The sequence below is a fragment of the Rhododendron vialii genome, chromosome 2a, assembly GCF_030253575.1.
Source record: "Rhododendron vialii isolate Sample 1 chromosome 2a, ASM3025357v1".
NCBI lineage: Eukaryota > Viridiplantae > Streptophyta > Magnoliopsida > Ericales > Ericaceae > Rhododendron > Rhododendron vialii.
In genome coordinates, this window is record NC_080558.1 from 19551642 (window position 1) to 19569150 (window position 17509).

General features: G+C 37.2%; 2 protein-coding genes across 5 annotated transcripts in view; one reads left to right on the forward strand and one right to left on the reverse strand.

Annotated features, from left to right (window-relative positions):
- Positions 1-654: 654 nt before the first annotated feature.
- LOC131317279 (probable 2' cyclic ADP-D-ribose synthase BdTIR) lies at positions 655-5304 on the forward strand. The gene is made up of 7 exons (XM_058346837.1): positions 655-873; positions 1804-2036; positions 3891-3968; positions 4387-4449; positions 4542-4611; positions 4950-5052; positions 5201-5304. The coding sequence occupies exons 1-7, from the start codon at positions 655-657 to the stop codon at positions 5302-5304; spliced, it is 870 nt and encodes a 289-aa protein (XP_058202820.1).
- A 5552-nt stretch (positions 5305-10856) lies between these two features.
- The window catches only part of LOC131309619 (uncharacterized), a 92769-nt gene continuing 86116 nt past the window's right edge, over positions 10857-17509 (reverse strand). For 3 of the 4 annotated variants that reach the window (XM_058336230.1, XM_058336235.1, XM_058336242.1), the window contains exons 7-12: positions 14725-14781; positions 14440-14482; positions 13493-13570; positions 11468-11798; positions 11240-11393; positions 10857-11167 (exon numbers count right to left, since the gene is read on the reverse strand). In XM_058336230.1, coding sequence (XP_058192213.1) covers positions 11078-11167; positions 11240-11393; positions 11468-11798; positions 13493-13570; positions 14440-14482; positions 14725-14781 — 753 coding nt within the window. In that variant the 3' untranslated portion in view covers positions 10857-11077. The remainder of the gene's footprint in view (positions 11168-11239; positions 11394-11467; positions 11799-13492; positions 13571-14439; positions 14483-14724; positions 14782-17509) is intronic. The other variant, XM_058336246.1, reaches the window with a different exon arrangement.

Genomic DNA, 17509 nt, shown 5'->3' on the forward strand with positions numbered 1-17509 from the left:
AAAACATATATAAACCTGATTCTACTTCTAATTTCTTAAAAACAAAAAATTGAAAACTGAAAAGGTTACCAAAGACCCCCTTATTGAAAAAAAAATACAAGGCGATTGAAAGATTAAAGCAACCCCTTAGAGATTCCACAAAAGTATGCAAACCTTTTTTTTACTCTTTTTTTTATTATTAACTCAGGTGTCTGGATTCAGGAAAAATCTATAGAGGAGTCACCCTTTTAAGACCGGCCATATACGTTTATAAGTTGGTAAGCGAATTCACATTAATTTTTTTATTAATTCAAAAATTATTTTATACGTAAAAAAAAGCCCTATAATTATGGATCGGCTCCGAATGAGTTGAAACACCTAAGAGAATTTGAATTGACTAAACTCCTAAGTCCCAGGCCTTTGACCACAAGCTTTTTTAACTCTTTAATTTGATCTTTCCCGACAAGAATAAATCCCAAGTATTTTCGAAGTGTCCAAGATTCTTACGTCCACTTGCATGAAATGTATGATTCCTTCCCTTAAAAATGGATCGATCTCAACTTATAAATACCCCCCACGCACTGATATTCCCCAAGTACAACAAAAATCTTTCCAGAGAAGGAAAAAGAAGAAGAGGGAGATCGAAAAGGCATGCAACGTCGTTCATCAACAGCCATGAGTTTGTGGGGACAGATTTTCCGGCGAGGGAAAATGACCCAATCCGACTGCCATGTGTTTATCAACTATAGGCGGGTCGATACGAATAAAAACGTTGCAGGGCTTTTATACGATCACTTCTCTAGGCTGAATTTGAGACCGTTCTTGGACAGCAAGTCAATGAAGCCGGGGGACAAGTTATTCGAGAAAATACACACGGCGATACGTGATTGTAAGGTATGCATCGCCGTGCATGGCTAGCTTCGAAACTTTTCCCGAAGGCCACATTCAGTTACGAAAACAATTCAATTATTGCGAGTTTTAAGCTTTTGTTGTAATAAGAAGGGTAATGTATCAAAAAAATTAGGTTTCCTTGCACACATATATATAATTTTATCGGCAACAAAGATTTTATTAAAATTTGGCAAAACAAAAGGCAGAGAGAATCAAGTACAAGGCTTTCCTCTAACTCGGGTTGCAATTGTTTTTGCTCTACTTCCTATGTGACACTCTATGAGATGCTCCACGTGTCCATAATTAAACTTTAGGAGACAATGAATTTATACTACAAAAACTTACCAAAACGTCAGACATGCTAAGTACATATAAAGGTTTTAATTAATAAGTAACGGTGGAGGACAACGTGCATGGCAGCAGTAGAGAGAATATTGAACGATAAGTGTGGTGAGAATCAGATGTAGTGATTATAAAATAATTTTTTTAGCTTTAGAGCACTTGAAATGATCGTTGCGATCATGTTGCGGTCGTGAAGTGGGCAAAATATCTGTTTTGGAGCTATTCGTGGAAAACAGCCGATAGGTGTGAATTTTGCATAGCACCGGTAAAGCAGAGTACGTATAACGATATCGGTAGACCAAAAAGCGCTACGTAGAAACCAATACGCACAAGATTCTTGTCAGCTAAATCCATCGTATACATTATTACATTTATGCTACGTACACTTTGATGGCTATAAATCTTGATATTACTGGGGACAAAATCGGATTATAATAAACCATCACCTACCTTAGACTAATTGTCCGCACAAGATTCTTGTCAGCTAAATGGAGTCAACAACGATGCTTGTTTCGTTTATTCGTTCCTTTTTTCGTTTATTTGGCTTTTTTATGGTATCAGCAAAATTTATTTTGTTTGTCAATACGAAAGGTAGGGATCGCCGTGTTTTCGCCGAATTACTGCAACTCCTATTTTTGCCTGCACGAGTTGTGCATGATCATAGAGTGCAAGAAGAGGGTTGTTCCTATCTTTGTTGACGTGAAACCCTCAGAGCTTAGGGTTTTGGATAATAGAAGCAGTCCGGCAAAAGAATTATTTAGGTTTCGAGAGGCTATTGAAGAGGTCAAGAACACTGTTGGTTTGACATTCGACTCAACAAATGGGTGAGCATCAGAATTATCCATTTTGTCTGTCTTTTATCATATTGTCTGGACGACTTTCAAAGCTGTAGACATGAATGCATGTATATTGTTCACATTTTGTGTTTAGGAAAATTACCAAAATCACCCCAAGGTTTTTGCAAATTGGCCCCTCATGTTTGAGAAATTACAATTTACCCTTTGTTAAATAACAAACTATCCTCTTGCCGTGATGTAATGGCTATAAAATTCGTATTGTAGCTTGTGAAAGACTACAGATATGTAAAAATAACCTTTCACATACTAGAAAAAAATAGATTGGTCCATAATTGTAATACTCTCTCCGTTTTATAATATTTGTCTGGTCAGCAAATGATGTCTTAAAAATAACGTATTTTTTCAAAAAATAATTTCAATTTTTTTTCACAAATTAAAAGAAACTCAATGATATCTAGTAAGGTGTTGAAAAAAACTTGAATTTTTCTAACAAAAATTGTAGCATTATTTTTAAGACCCTGTTTTGTGAACTGAACAAATATTTTGAGACAGAGGGAGTAACAATTTGATGATGTCTGATAAATTCAGTTGAATTTCCTAGCTGCTACATCACGACAAGGGATCAATTTGTTATGCATCAGGGCTATTTTGTAATTTTCCAAATGTCATGGTTAATCTGTAATTTTTAAAAACCTTAGGGGTGATTTTGGCAATTTATAAATTTACTTTTTGTTTTTTATTTTAATTTTAAAAATCCAATATAACTCAACTATGTAAAGAGACTTCGATAGTACTGGTACATAATAATTTTAATTTCTTATGGAGCAGAAAAATTATAACAGTCTAGTTTCAACAATTTGCGATCTATATCAGACAAAACTTGATGATTGAAATTGTAAATTTGATGAAAATCATTGTGAAAATCAATCATTCAAAAGTTATAAATATCAAATATTAGGTGATATAACTTTAAAAGGCAAATTGAGTAGGAGTACATACTATAAGGGTTTTTCCTATAATGACATAAATATTTTTCCGTAAAGTCTAAAAGACATTCTGTCCATAATTTACAAAAAAATCCATCCCAAAGTTGACCGGTGTTAACCAAAGTTGATTGGCATTGACCAGCATTGACTAAGGTTAATCAGCGTTGAAAGTGCCTAAAACCCCTATGAAAGTGCTTAAAATCTTAGGTTACCCTATATATGAAAGTGTCTAAAACCCTAGGGTACCCTATAAAAGTGCAATAAGATCGAAAAACACGAAAAATACATATTTTGTGTTAATCAAACAAGGCCCTTGTCTCATTTAAGACAATTTAAATGAAAAAATATATTTTTGTGTTAGCTAAACAAAGCCTTTGTCTCATTAATGGCAATTTTGTTTTTTCACGGACTGTAGATTCTAAAATATTTTTATTAATTGACTCTATATATCACAGAAATTTAGGCTGGACTAAAGCTCCTATAAGGTTAATTCATTTGGACTTTAAACTAATATGCTGAACTTTAAAGCATATTTATCTTGGAAGAAAATAACAAACTACCATACTGGATTGAAATTCATATATTTCAATATAAGTATGTTTTGTGTAATTTAATTGTATAGGCTAGCGTATCCGTACCTCGAATAATCATGGGAGTCAATATAAGTATGTTCTCATAAGTTATTGATCTATATTCAATTAAACGTGATTTTTTTACATGATTGAACTTCTCAACGAACATACAAATAAATGATTGCATGCAATCACGAAAGTGAACCCAAGATGGATTTGGTATTATCAAAGATCGATGGACTAGGCCAACTTTTTCTAAATAAGCCCATTACTTAAAAACCCTATATATTGAAGAATCTTTGATTGATGTTTGATGTGTGTAGGGATTGGTCGGATCTGATTAAGAATGCTTCGGATGCCGTTATGAAAAACTTGCTGGAGGTTGAAGGAGAGACACTAGGGTACCCGAACTATTGATCAATATGCATAGTGAAAATCTTTTTCACAGCTCCGCCATGAATAGTTGTTTATAGAGCCAATCACAACTTGGACGGTTCAGGTGTCTTTTCCCTAGAAAAATTTCGTTTAAATTTGGACGGTCCAAAGCCGAAATGGACGGCCGAGATTGCATGGCTCCGTGAACAACCTGTTTATAGTTGCTCCATCAATAAGTCTATCTCTTTTGCATAAACAGTTCCTCGAGCTCAAATGCATTGTACGATTTTGAACACGTTTTTATTTCAATTCATATAATCTTTGTACATTGTCTTTCTCTGCAATTAGAATTTTCTTATGGAGTTTTTGGATATTGAGTTTTCTTATTTAGATATATATCTGAGTACGTATAACCTAGTTTTGGATTTGAGTTTTGTCTCTCAGAGTCAGAGTTTACGCTGTTTCAGCTGATCCTAGTGTTGCTGCTAAATATTTGAGGCTGTTGTGGCAACTATATATAATTGCATATACTTTTTTTTTATCGACAAAAAAGATTTTATTAATCTTTGAGAAGTATTCAAAGATTTAACGGATCTCAGGTACACCGGCAAAAAGCCACCCGAGAACCACACCAAAGAGAATGGCAAAAAGCCAACCAAAACATCACAAGCAAAGCAAAAGCCTCATTCCCGCTAAAAAATTTCCGAACATATGCCATAAAACACAATAAAATCCAAAGGAAACCAAAAGGAACAACAAGAGAACTAAACCAAAACAACTCCGGACCCCGGAATTAAAATTCAAGAGAGAGAGAGGGGCTCCTTCCTCGAGATCATCATCAACTTCCTCCAAAAAATCATATTCCTCCGGATCATCAAGAGCATTAATCCTTTCCGCTCTTGTGTGTTGGAGATAATTTAGAATTTAATGTTTAGGATAGGATCGTCTAACACAGTTCATGTACTTAGGTTATTGAAGAGTCACATGTACGTTCTTGATGCATGTAGGGGAAGATTCATGTGTGTGTGGAGATACATGAATGCATTAAGTATGAGGAGTTTAAGATGTATGTATATGTCCTATATAAAGGGGCATTGATCAACGGAGATGGTATGTAGAAATATTCAAGAGTATTGAAATAAAATTATCTCATTGAGTGTTTAAGATACTTGTGTTTCTTGGGAGCTTTGTACGGCCTTAGAGTCGTACATCTCCAAAATGTTTATATTCTTTTGTTATCCTCCACATTTATGTTTAGTTATTTTGTATAAGTCCAATATATTCCACTGTAATGAATTTCCAAAAATTGGTATCAGAGCTATTATAATCCTGGAAGTGATCCTAGAAGCTAGTGGCGATTGATCATCGTTTGATGACAATGGAGACTTATTCTAGGGGGATGAAAACAATTGGTGCTTAGAACAGCACTAGATTGCAATGCGCGGCTATTTGTGCCTCTTCACCGGAACCCTAGTTCGTCGTCGGAAATCTAATTTGCAAAACAGACAAAGGGTGAGTGCACATTTGCCTCTCATGGCAAAGGCTCTCCGATGCCTAAGTTAATATCACGTACTAGAGAAATCCCTAATTATCAGTAGGACAACAATTTTCATGCAACGCATTGAGTATCTTTTACATCTAGATTTACCTTGTATTTATAGATTCATAGATGCTTGCTGTCCAAGCATCCCAGTTGCCCTAGGATTTCTATCTCGTATAGGAAACCCAGGATATCTTGAATTCTCGTTCCCTTATCAATTCATTATCTTATTCCTTTTAGGACTCTTTTCCATAACTGGCCAAACATTCCATTCCCGTTGGGTATCTTTTCCAGATTCTACATTCTCGGAATCTCATTCCTTAACGAAATACCACTATTTCTAGACCCTTCTAGAGTGTTCCTTGCACCTGAGGCTGTTTTTCCCATATTTCTCCTCATGTTCGACCTTATCATTGCCGATCAGGCTACTTGGACCAGTGACTTTGCATGTCACTTGTTCTTTATCTATCCCTTGGACTAATACTTTCTCATGTTCAACGGTCCAAGGCCCTGTACAGACTTCCTGGATCAATGACTTCTCATGTCACTGATCCATATCGCTGACCACCGTATTGCACGGCAACTGTCCCTATCATCTATAATACAAATCGCGACAGTGTGGTGGCCCACATATTTTTCCTTCATAAATCTTGACCGTTGGATTTAATAGACATTTCTCTACATAAATCTCAACCCTTGGCATTAAACAAGTATGGGAAAATGGAAAATACAATGACATTGCCGTAGATTGGGTGGACTAGAATTCCTGATTTTTTCAGTCATTATATTCAGTTTAGTAATGATTTCTGAAATTGTCATTGATTGGCGTTGAATATAATGACATGCTATAATATAATGGAAAATTAATACAATGACATGCTATGAATCGAGTAAGGGAAATTGCGTTGATTGGGCGGAATTTTTGGTAACGAATTTTCTGTAATGATTTATTCTCATTTTCAATTTTTGGTAATGAATTTTGTGTAAACGAATTTCTCTCTCCCTCTCTCCCTAATCATTTTTTGAACAAGTCCTCTTTCCGGTTCTCCTTGACTCTTGCCCTCCCTCCAGTCCTCTCTCCATAGGTATAGCTCTTTGTTCTCTGTTTTTTTTAAATGGTTGACGGCTGTGAATTAAAAATTAGTTGTTTAGAAAATTAGTTCTTTGTTTTTTGGTGTGTGCAAAGTCATGAGAGAAATATGTTACTCACACTTCTTTTCTTTTCTTTTTTTCCCATGTTTTGAAATTTGATAAGAAGAACATGTCTTGGAATATGATTTAGAAATTTCAAAGCTTCCTACACGGTAGGCGTCCATGTTCTCATTTCAATTTTGCGTATTGAACTAACCCCTTATACGGAAAGCTAGATGAGTTCGGGTCTCATATGTTTTGGTGTATAAACTGTTGTTCGAATCTCATTTTCTTTTTCGGTATGGTCAATTATAATTCCATGACTTAAGGATTTTATAGGGAAGGAAAGGTCTATAATTTATTCAGTTAATTCTCTCTCCCAACCCAAAATACCTAGAACTTTGAAAGTCCATGAATGGCTCCACCCGCAGGTATATGCTTCCTCCATGTCATTTATGATTTTTTAAGCTATTACTGTTTTGTAGCTCTAAGTGTAACGCCCCAAATATTGGGAACATTAATAATAACTATTTTTATTCAAACTTAACATTTAACAATTAAAAGTAGAATAATAAGTCATTACATTCCAAATTATTCTCAAATTAATACTCCGTATTACACTTCTTTAATAATAGGGAGAGGTTCTACAGAAAATTTTCTATTCTCCAAGGTGGTTGGCTTCCTCAGCAATATTCTGCTCAGCTCCGTACTGCTCCAGGTTATAGTATGCCTCCTGTTCGTCTTCTAAGTCTGGCATAAAATGCCAGGGTCACAAAAGTAACACCGTGAGCCTTTAAGCTCGGTAGCTAACTCTTACCCCTATATCTCATACTTTTAGCAAAAATAACATCTAGTTTACAAGACATCAAACAGAACTTAAATAAAAACAAATATTAACAATATCGTACGAGTAAAAGTGTCAAGTGTCAAATTCGTATAGTGTATCGTATCTCGTGTCAAAATGTTGGTTTCTCTTATTTTCAACTCTTATCCTTTAGCATTGGTTTCGTTTACTCCCTCTTTCAGAATGAGGGTAAACCATGCATTTACAAACTCTGGTTCCGCTGTTCTGGTCTCCCAGGTTTACTTACACATTCCCAAACACTGGTTCCGCCGTTCCGGTCTCCCAGGTTTACACACGCACACCCAAACTCTGGTTCCGCCGTTCCGGTCTCCCAGGTTTACACATCTCAAAATCCTCTTTTGCTCTTTTCGTTTTCGAATATCGCTTTCTCGGTTCTCGTGTCTCGTACACATGCATCATTTTTTCGCGAACACATTATTCTTTCAAACAAATCATGTGACAATCAAATAAATCCTATTTTTCATGCTTTTCCAATCTGTCAACGGCATGCAATAACATGCATTTCATCTTGCTACATAATTGTTAACAGTAGAACTTCAATTTCCATTACTTCCATTTTAAATCATACTTCGATATTTAATTACCAAATCATGCCTTCCTAGTACGGAGAGACGTTAACATTTGCATATAATATGCCAGGAGAAATTCTCACATACTGCTATGCTATGTTTTCTTTTCTTTTCGTAATCTCACCGAGCTATAGAGCACGCCGATGGCGTTGTCCTTAAAGATTGATTCGCACTCCCTCGGAGCCAATGACTCGGTGCGTAAAGCTCGTGGCACGCAACCTCCCAGGATTTAACTATATAGCCTTCTCCTCCTAACTCGCACTAGTCGAAAGAGGATTGAACAACCCCTCTTTGATGATTCCTCTTTTTAGAACAAACAACACAAGAACTTGAAAGCAAAAGAATGAAAGATTATTTTTTGGGCAATCTGTGTTTTCCGGAGAGTGAATGTGGGAGTAGTAAGTAAAAACTTGCTAAGGAGGAAGACACATGTGTATATATATAGAGTTTTTTGTTTGACCAAGTCTTCCAAGAGTTAGCTGTCAACAGCTAAAAACTGATGACATTAACGGGCAAAAATGCCCAACGGGAAAAGCAACGGGCAAATGCCCAACGGCTTGTAACAGTAAAAATTTGTTTTGGGCTAAAACAAATTCAAGTGGGTTTGAGAAAAACAAGATTCAATTACACATGGGCCTAATTTAAAGAACACATATATTTACCCAAAGCCCAATTAAGAATATTTGGCCCAAAAAGTGTTTTGAAATATTCTTGTACAATAAATATAAAACAGTTTATTAGAAAAAGAGAATTGGATGAACAAGGGAGAAGCAAGGTGGGAAAGTGGGGTTTGCTCGATGAGAAACTAGCAGCAGGTAAAAGTAGCTAGAGAGAGTGGATAACAGATCGACTATGGACTGCGAAGGTTATAATGGGCAATGTACACATAGCAATCGTGGCGCCAAAAGAATATTGTGGTAGAATTATCACCCTCCATTATCAGATCAGAATTTAAACAGTATGATCAATAAAATTATCGACAAAACAAGTCAAATGTGAGACAACTTTGAACTTATTTTAATGGCAATTCAACTTGAATCACATAATGCATGTGCCGGAGTGCTAGACCGTAAGCATGTGTTGGGACATTCCAATATAGTAAAATTTGTGGGAGTGAAGATTAAGAATGGAGGAGGGGAGGGTCCTACCGAAAGATTATGTGACATGACTTCTTTTCTCCGAGAAGAATTTTGTAATTGAGAATGCAATAAAATCTTTAAAGAAAATAAAAACTAGCCAAATATTCTGATTGTGTTGCGAGTTTCAAGATACTTCAACTGAGATCCAAGTCCGATTTCTATCCGTACTTTTGAGACAATATCCAATAGGGCTGGCTATTTACAACCCACTAATTTCTTAATTACTCAATTTCTTCATACAACACACAACATATTTCTACAAACACAATTTACTCTATACGGCCCAATAAATTTACCTACATTTTCCAACATACCCCTTCTTCTCAAACCCCCTCAACCACCCGCATCACCACCACGACGACATCCTCCACCACTAGGATCTCCATAACCACCACATCCTCCTTCACTACCATGTTCTCCACAACCTCCACCACCACCACAATCTCGACGACCTCCACCACCACGATCACTACCACCGATGAGACCAAGAAAACTCACAAAGTAAATTGTTTTGCTTTCTGCACAACTTCAGATACACAGTAAAATTCAAAAATATATGTAACTTTCGAGTTTTAAAACCCGAAAAAACCTTCCGGTTTTCAGGAATGTGAATATGAAATGATCGAAAAAATGGTCCACGCTATTCGTTCGGAAAAACTCAAAACGCTAGGAAAGAGTTTTCTTTCCCGTCGTGCCGAGGGTGGATTCCTCCACCAATACTCACTCTCTCTCTCTCTCTCTCACATTAGGGTATTTGTGTATTAGTTGTGAAATTTTTTAACAGATTGTATGAAGAAGATAGTGGATTGCAAATAGCCGACCCCTATCCAATTTGTTGAGCGAGAGTAAGTTTTGAGAGCCTCTCTAAGCTAGCAAGAGAGAGCCCCCTTCCCCATCAGCTGCTTCCCCCTTCTTCTCTACCCTTTCCCCAACAGCTCCACCAGCTCTCCCCTCCCATTTTCTTCTCCCTTCCTACCTCTATGGTTGTGAAATGGTTAAGACTCTATTATTAGAGAGAAATCTCACTCTCCCCATCGTATTTGGACTATAGAGACCCAAATCTGGATTTTGGCTCTTAACTCCGCTCAACTTGGGCAACGGGTTTATAAGCTCTCCAACATGGACTTATAAGCTCTCCAACATGGACGATGAAGTCGTCTTGCGACAAAAAGCAAATCCAATTGCAATTGTCCACCCAACCCCACGAGTGGATGGCCAGGAACAACCTTTCTGTTTTTTTGTTGTATTTTATTTTAATCTGTTTTTGTTGGGATGATCTTTCAGCTAAAAAGAAATAATTGTCCAACATCCAATTCACAATCTTACCTTCCCGTATGCTGACGGTCTAATTTATTAGACACACAACTACCGGTGCCATTTTAAGATTGATTTAATGGGAAGAAGATATAAATACACCTGTGGCAATTATGCAATTCAAGTAAAACTTTCTGGCCTCCGTGCAAAGGAAAACAAATATATGTTTGCTGGTAAACTTCCCAATACAAAAATTCCCATCTCCTTGTTCTTCACTTGTGCCTGAAACAAAGGTTCCACAATTGCACTTCTCAAGACAGTTATCCCAACTGTGCGGTTCTTAGAGAGTTTCAAAGAGAGGCAATGTTTGGATCATGGAATGGAGAAGGGATTCAAGGAGGGAATCAAAAAATGCAAGAGAAAATATAGGGATATTTGACCTAGAAAAGCTAAATTGTTTACTTCGTTTTTTCACTTCCGTAAATCTAATGATCCAAACACAGCTGCAAAAACACAGAAATAAATGCACATTTTGTGGATAGAATGTCAGACTTACAACCAAAATATTTTCCTAGAAGCCACAGAATAGGCCTTGCTTTAGGACAAGAGTAAACCAGATCGACAACCGCGAAGTGAGCTAAGCAACTGTATAAACCTTCACCACTTTGGATGTGTCACAGACAATAAGGTTTTCAGAATCAGCTGGCGTGGTGCAGAGCCAATTGACCTGACCAGGTTATGAGGTCAGTGATCAGAAGCGTAAACAGTAAATGAGGATAACAGACTGTGGAAAACTCACTTTTTTGCTCAAATTGATGTTCAAATGCATCAGATCAGGATTGCTGCTGGTTTGAACATCATCAAAATATCTACACCAATCCCAAACCTTCACTGATTTATCATTTCCACCAGACACTATGTGTTTTCCTTTCTCCCCAAACATTGAAAATGCCCTGATTAAATCATATAGTATTTGTGACTAATCAAATGCCATTTGTCGGAGAGTAAAAATCTAATAAGTACTTACACGCATGATGCAGACGCAGTGTGCCCTCCCAAAGAGTTATCCAAACACAACTTTTTTCTCCAATTCTGATCTTGAGTTTCAGTCTGAACAGATGAAGCATTGTCTTTTGCTTTTGATTGAGCGCCCTTATGGGGCTTTAAGGAATTTTTTGACTTACTAGAAGCAAGTTCTGATTCAATATCGATCACCTCAACAACACCATCACCCCTGGCTACAACGCATACCTTTCCTACTTTGTCTACCATATCAACCTCAGGAACGGCTAATGCATGGACAAAAGCAGGATTCAAGCTTTGTCCTGCGCTACATCCACCATCTGCGTCAGGAACACCTGCATGAAAGCAACAATCAGTCAAACCAAACTTCCGATAAAAAAAAAATCGACCCAACCAAAACTTCAAAACCACATCAGGTCCTATTTGTTTTGTTAAATTACAAACGACAAACCTATGAAGCACTATCACTTCTAGAGATCGCCATAGCTGTCTCAAACACTCCGGGACAAGTATGAGACATGCCATGTGTAGCATGTCCATTATATTTTAATATTATGTCCATTAAATTTTTATATTTTCCTTACACTGGGACACGCCGGGGACACGCCGGGGACACATGCAGACACGGCAAGGTGATTTTATAAATTTTGATTGCTTTTCTGGGGTAAAATATTTGAAACTTTAAAAGTGTTGGGCCAGAAGTGTAAATATCAAACATGTGTATATGTATAGACATACATTATCGGTCGAAAATGCATTCGATAGGAGTCATAACGAAATATTTAGTGGCTACAGTTTAGGAACTGTGTCCGTGTCTCCATTTTTTAGAATTGCCATTTCCCATATCCATGTCACCTACAATGGCCTTATCCATATCTTTGCTACATAGCTGCCAACTTATCTGAACGCTCAAGTCACTAGAGAGGGGTACCTTCACTTATTATGTCATAAACGAGGCCCGCATGTATGGCGAGCCTCTCTTCTATATGCCAAGTACGTTGGAAGTATTATGATTATAATAATCAGGTCGGCGGTCAGGTTTGAAGTTCAAACGAAAGCACTATTGCCTGCTCCGATAAATAACCACAGGATTTAGTTTCCATCTCTGAAAAATTAACAGAATCGTACACAGAACAAATGAGTGCCAAGGGATACTGCCAACTAATTCTCAACTGTATATTACTATTAAACAAGCAACTTCTAGCAAGAACTGGAAGCACAACCAGGCCCGGCCAAGGGGTAAGCCCAGCAAGATGGCGGGCTTGGACAACCCTCGGCATGGGGCAACCAAAAGACAAAAAAAATCCGTAAATATAAAAATAATAATAAATGCAACAAAGAAAAAAATTAGGGGTATGTAGAGTTTCCATCCAAAAAAAAATAGAAAGTTTCTTGGAATACAAAAAACATGTGTGAGAGAGTTATTTTCAAGAACTTAGACATTTGAAAACAATATGGTTGGGAGAAGTTATAAGGTCTTATTGGAAAGATGGTGGTTTTCAAATGGTATGGGTGGTTTATTGAATTTTGTTGACTATACCGGTCATGGTTGCTTCGGCGGCGGAGAGGAGCTTTTCGAAATTGAAGTTGACAAAAAAATTTACCTTAGAACTACCATGTCACAGTACTTTGATAAGTTAAAGTACAATGCTTTAATTGAAGAATTGGCTTCAAAAAATGCGAGAAGTTGTTTTCTTTGAATCAGATCATGTTAATCCTAAATCAATATAATCAAGGTTGCATTTTGATTTTGATTTTGATTTTTTAATGTAATTCAAGCTAAAAGTACAATGTAACCTTATTTTTGTTTATTGTCTGTTTTTTTATTTTTTATGACGTGATAGTTAGTGGGCAACCAAACTTAAGGTCAGGTTTGGGCAACCCAAATGCCGGGACCAGCACTGAGCACAACCATCATATAGATAATCAATGCAAGCATTTCAAACCTAACTCGTCCTAAGTCTACTTTTTGATATTTCATAGAGAGAAACAGAGATTAGACAAGGAGAGAATGGAACAGGACACATACTGAAGTCAACAATTTTGCGTGGGCGTCCTTTGGAGAAATCCCACATCACAAGCTTTGAATCAAGACCACCGGTGACCACTGGAATACAAAACCGTATAGAAGTTGTTAAGTGGTAAGGCATAAAATAAAGTTTCAGGTGCATATTTTAATATTCCCGAAGTATTTACAATTGCAATTATGACCAACCTTGCACGTAACAAAATTATGTAATTAATTACAGTTCCTTAACAATCCGGATAGTTTGCAACATGATCTTGCACATGAAAATAGTGATAATAATGTGTCATAGAAAGGGAGAAGTTTACCACACCATAACTCTCAAATGTTTATCAAGTTTTATGAAGATCGGTTTTACCACTTCATTCATATCGCAACACCAATTGAAAATTTTTGATCAGCCAGAATCGTGAGTTAAAAAACTGTTATACAGCTCTCTGTGACTCCGATTCCTTTACTGATATTTCCAACAGGTTGTCAATTGTCAGTCCCAGGACCCAGAAATGTGGTTCAATAAGGCAGACCTCTTTTTTTTCTTTCTGATAAGAAAGGTGGTTCAGTAAGGTGAAACAATGTTTGTTATTTCCAACAGCTTCGGTTAACCGAGGCATGCTTTCAATGACTTTTGCATTGGCATATGATCTTAACACTATAAGTCCACATCAGATTACTTGGCCAACCACATTCAAGGTTGCATTATGCATAGCATAATGACCATATCTGGTCTGGTAGCATTGTTCTAACACAAACATCATGTAATATCAGAAGGCAGAGAGATCAGTCTGTCTCTTCTTCTTCAAGTGGAAGGCTGCGTAACCTGTTGAAATGTGAGTACATGGAAAGACAGTGCAAGTGGGCATACCCACAAGCACACACGAGAGAGAGAGAGAGAGAGAGAGAGAGAGAGAGAGAGAGAAAGAGAGAGAGTTGCATAGATAAGCAATAAATACCTTCCCAAGGCCTCCAGGGAAGGAATTGTACACAAGTACATATCTAAAGAATTCAGTCAAGGAGAAAAGGCTTAAGATACTTGAAAGAGATCAAGAATTTCGCCAACCACCAAACCGAAGTTGAAAGAGAAAGAACAGATTACATAAATACAACCTCAACCTCTCAGCGGGAAGTATACCATGAGAGAAGTCCGTTTACAACACTACAATACTACACTTCTTCAGACGAACGAGACCCATTGAAGGGTAACAACGTGAACGGTTTGAATAAATGTAAAAGGATACACTTGTATGGCCAGCTCTTAGTGTTTTATAGAGGCATTGCTGGCGAATATCAACGATCTGCCACAGATGCACTGCTCAGTAACTGATGGAAACAGATTTTCTAAACATAATGCGTAGCTAATGATGAGAGAGGGACAAGGAGAAGGGAAGAGAATAGCCAATATGGATCAGAAATTATAAAGCATGTGGACAGGAAAACAACAAATTAGCCAATATAGATCTGAAAATAAACAGATGTAGGATATACGGACCAAGTTAAAAGGTGCCGAAGATGGAGAAGAAATTGTCTACTGTATAGAATGCAGGGGAATTTTCATTTGAGAAGATTAACCGCAAAGTCTATTAATATGAATTCTGGTTTCAAAGTACACAAGCAATTTATAGTCCCAAACTACTCTTCATTTTATGTGTTCCCTCCACTTGATTCATTTCGTTCAAATTTGAGAAAGTCTCTTCTCCATGCAAACTATCTTTTCCGGAGACCATTGCGCGAGTTGTTTTTGTTTCCTTCCCTTTCATCACCTTTGGCAAATAATTTCTTCCAAATGTTCTCTTTTCTTTTCTGTTTTTTTTTTTTTATTTTTATTTTATTTTATTACAAGCGGTAAAAAAATATAAATATCATTATTACATCAAACTGGAAACAAGTCCACAATCACTACAAGCCCAACCCAACTGACAGCCCCATTAAGGAGAGAATAAACCCAACAAATATGAGGGGAATAACACCCAAGCACATGTGGAGCGATTCAAACTCCTGAGCTCTTAGTGAGATGCATGAGTCCTTGCAACTGAGCTATCCCCATTTGGTTATTTCCTCCACATGTTCTAAGAGCATCCACACCGGTGTTTGTCATTTTGGCAAAAAAAGGGCAAGGGTGGTACACCCTTGTATGCTATTTTGTCATTCTCATTTTTATCTATTTCTCAATCAAAAATGACAACTTTGCCATATATTTTCTCAAATTTGGCAAATAAAATGGCATTTGCCATATGTGAGAAACTTTTGAGTTTGTGGGTGTGGGGTGATACTTGCCATTTCTTTTGCCATTTTGGAGAAATGGCAACAAATTTTCTCAAAAAAAGCAACCGGTGTGGTTGCTCTAAGCATGTACTAAATAGAGGCATGAAGTTTACTAAGGGTCAGCATTGAAAAAGATCACTGCGTCATATCCTGGACTCCTTTTCTAAGATGCTCCCTTCTCACTGTTGCCCATACTCTACACACTAAAAAGTGGAAAAACCAAGAGCGTGGTATACCATCAACTAAGAGGAAAAGCAAATTGGAAGACGGCTTACTTCCAGCATTTCACTAGCCATTCCATATAAAAGGCCAACAAAAAACTCACTCGATAAAGAACCCACCCCTATCTCTATTACGTGAGTGGAACAGTTTCGAGCCAATTTGGGTTGGGCTCTTTGGCCATTGGTGTGCAGGGTTCCTATGCAATTCTGCCAATTGACGTCTCACAAAAGCTTCGGAGTTCCATGCATTGGGGCCTGGGGGGAGAGAGAGAGATGCATGTACACACATTTACAATTTTCCGACGAATGTATAGATTTTGATATCAATTTCTACTAATACAAAGATAGAGAAGTCCGGACTACTAGTCTTCTGCTCTGGCTGGACATTCTCGATTCTCTGATTATCTCTTCCTCACAGCTTCTATGTCATCTTTGTATTCGGGTGTATGGCAGCGCGTTATAGAAAATAATAAATAGTGTTTAAATTTTACATAAATATCTACTTAGCATTATTGAACCTAAAAAAGTACCCTCTTGAGTCAATCAACAAACATTCAGGGGCTGGCATTCAGGGGGGTTGCTAACCTGTAACTTTCAAATTTTCTGTAAATAATAATATCACTATGTAAAGATAGGGTTAGATGGCGTAGCAGTTGATTGTCTGGAGCAGGGTTCTCCTCTTTGGAAGCCTCAAGTAAAGCCCATGGGCCCAATGCATAGAATTAAGTCTTTTTGGTCCAGTAAGTGTCTTTGGTAATTTTACTATTTAATACTCCCTCCATCCCAAATTGCTATTTGTTTCCTTTTCTGACGTATCAAAAAATTGTCTGTATCTTTTAATTAACAATATTTTTTATATCCAATATGGATCTTGTTTGATAGATCTCAATTAAAGATTTTGAAATCATAAAAAACATTATAGATTGTGAAAAATAGACAATTTTTTGAGTGGTCCCAAGAAAGAAATAGGCACAACAATTTGAGACGGAGTGAGTAATTAGTAATAGGAGGCATTTTAAGTAGGTTATTTTCATTTTTTCCTTTAATTTCTATTAGGGCAAATGTTTCCTTTTATTTCCATTAGGGTTACGAGTCTATAGATAAGATAAATGTTCAACGCTGTAATCGTTAAGACTTTGATTGACGAGAATTTGAGAATTAGGGTTTTGCCCCTTGTGTGTGCCTCTCTCCCCTCCTCCCTCTTTCATGTCTCATCAATTGGTATATCTATATCACCCCCCCCCCCCCCCCCCCCCCGGGCGTACAAGTTACTATTCTCAAGTACTATTCACAGTGCACTAAACAACAAAATTGTCAATTCCGTTCTGTACCGGCCGGTAAGTACCGTACCAGAGCTTGAACGGAACACAAAGCTAGGCAATCCGTACTGCTTGAAATACCGGCTTGTTCCGGGCAATACCGGATGTACCAGATAATACCAGCCTGTTTCGGACATTTTATTCAGTCCCCTATGTTTAAGATCGGCCTATGGATTTCATGGGAAGGGTGAGGGTTCCTGCCTATAGGCGGCCATCAGTGT

Excerpts from the sequence above, each read along its gene's own strand:
- LOC131317279 (XM_058346837.1), top strand. The coding sequence starts at position 655 with ATGAGTTTGTGGGGACAGATTTTCCGGCGAGGGAAAATGACCCAATCC. Across the intron at positions 2,037-3,890 it reads ACATTCGACTCAACAAATGG|GGATTGGTCGGATCTGATTA; the intron begins GTGAGCATCAGA and ends TGATGTGTGTAG. Across the intron at positions 4,450-4,541 it reads AAATATTTGAGGCTGTTGTG|GTACACCGGCAAAAAGCCAC; the intron begins GCAACTATATAT and ends AACGGATCTCAG.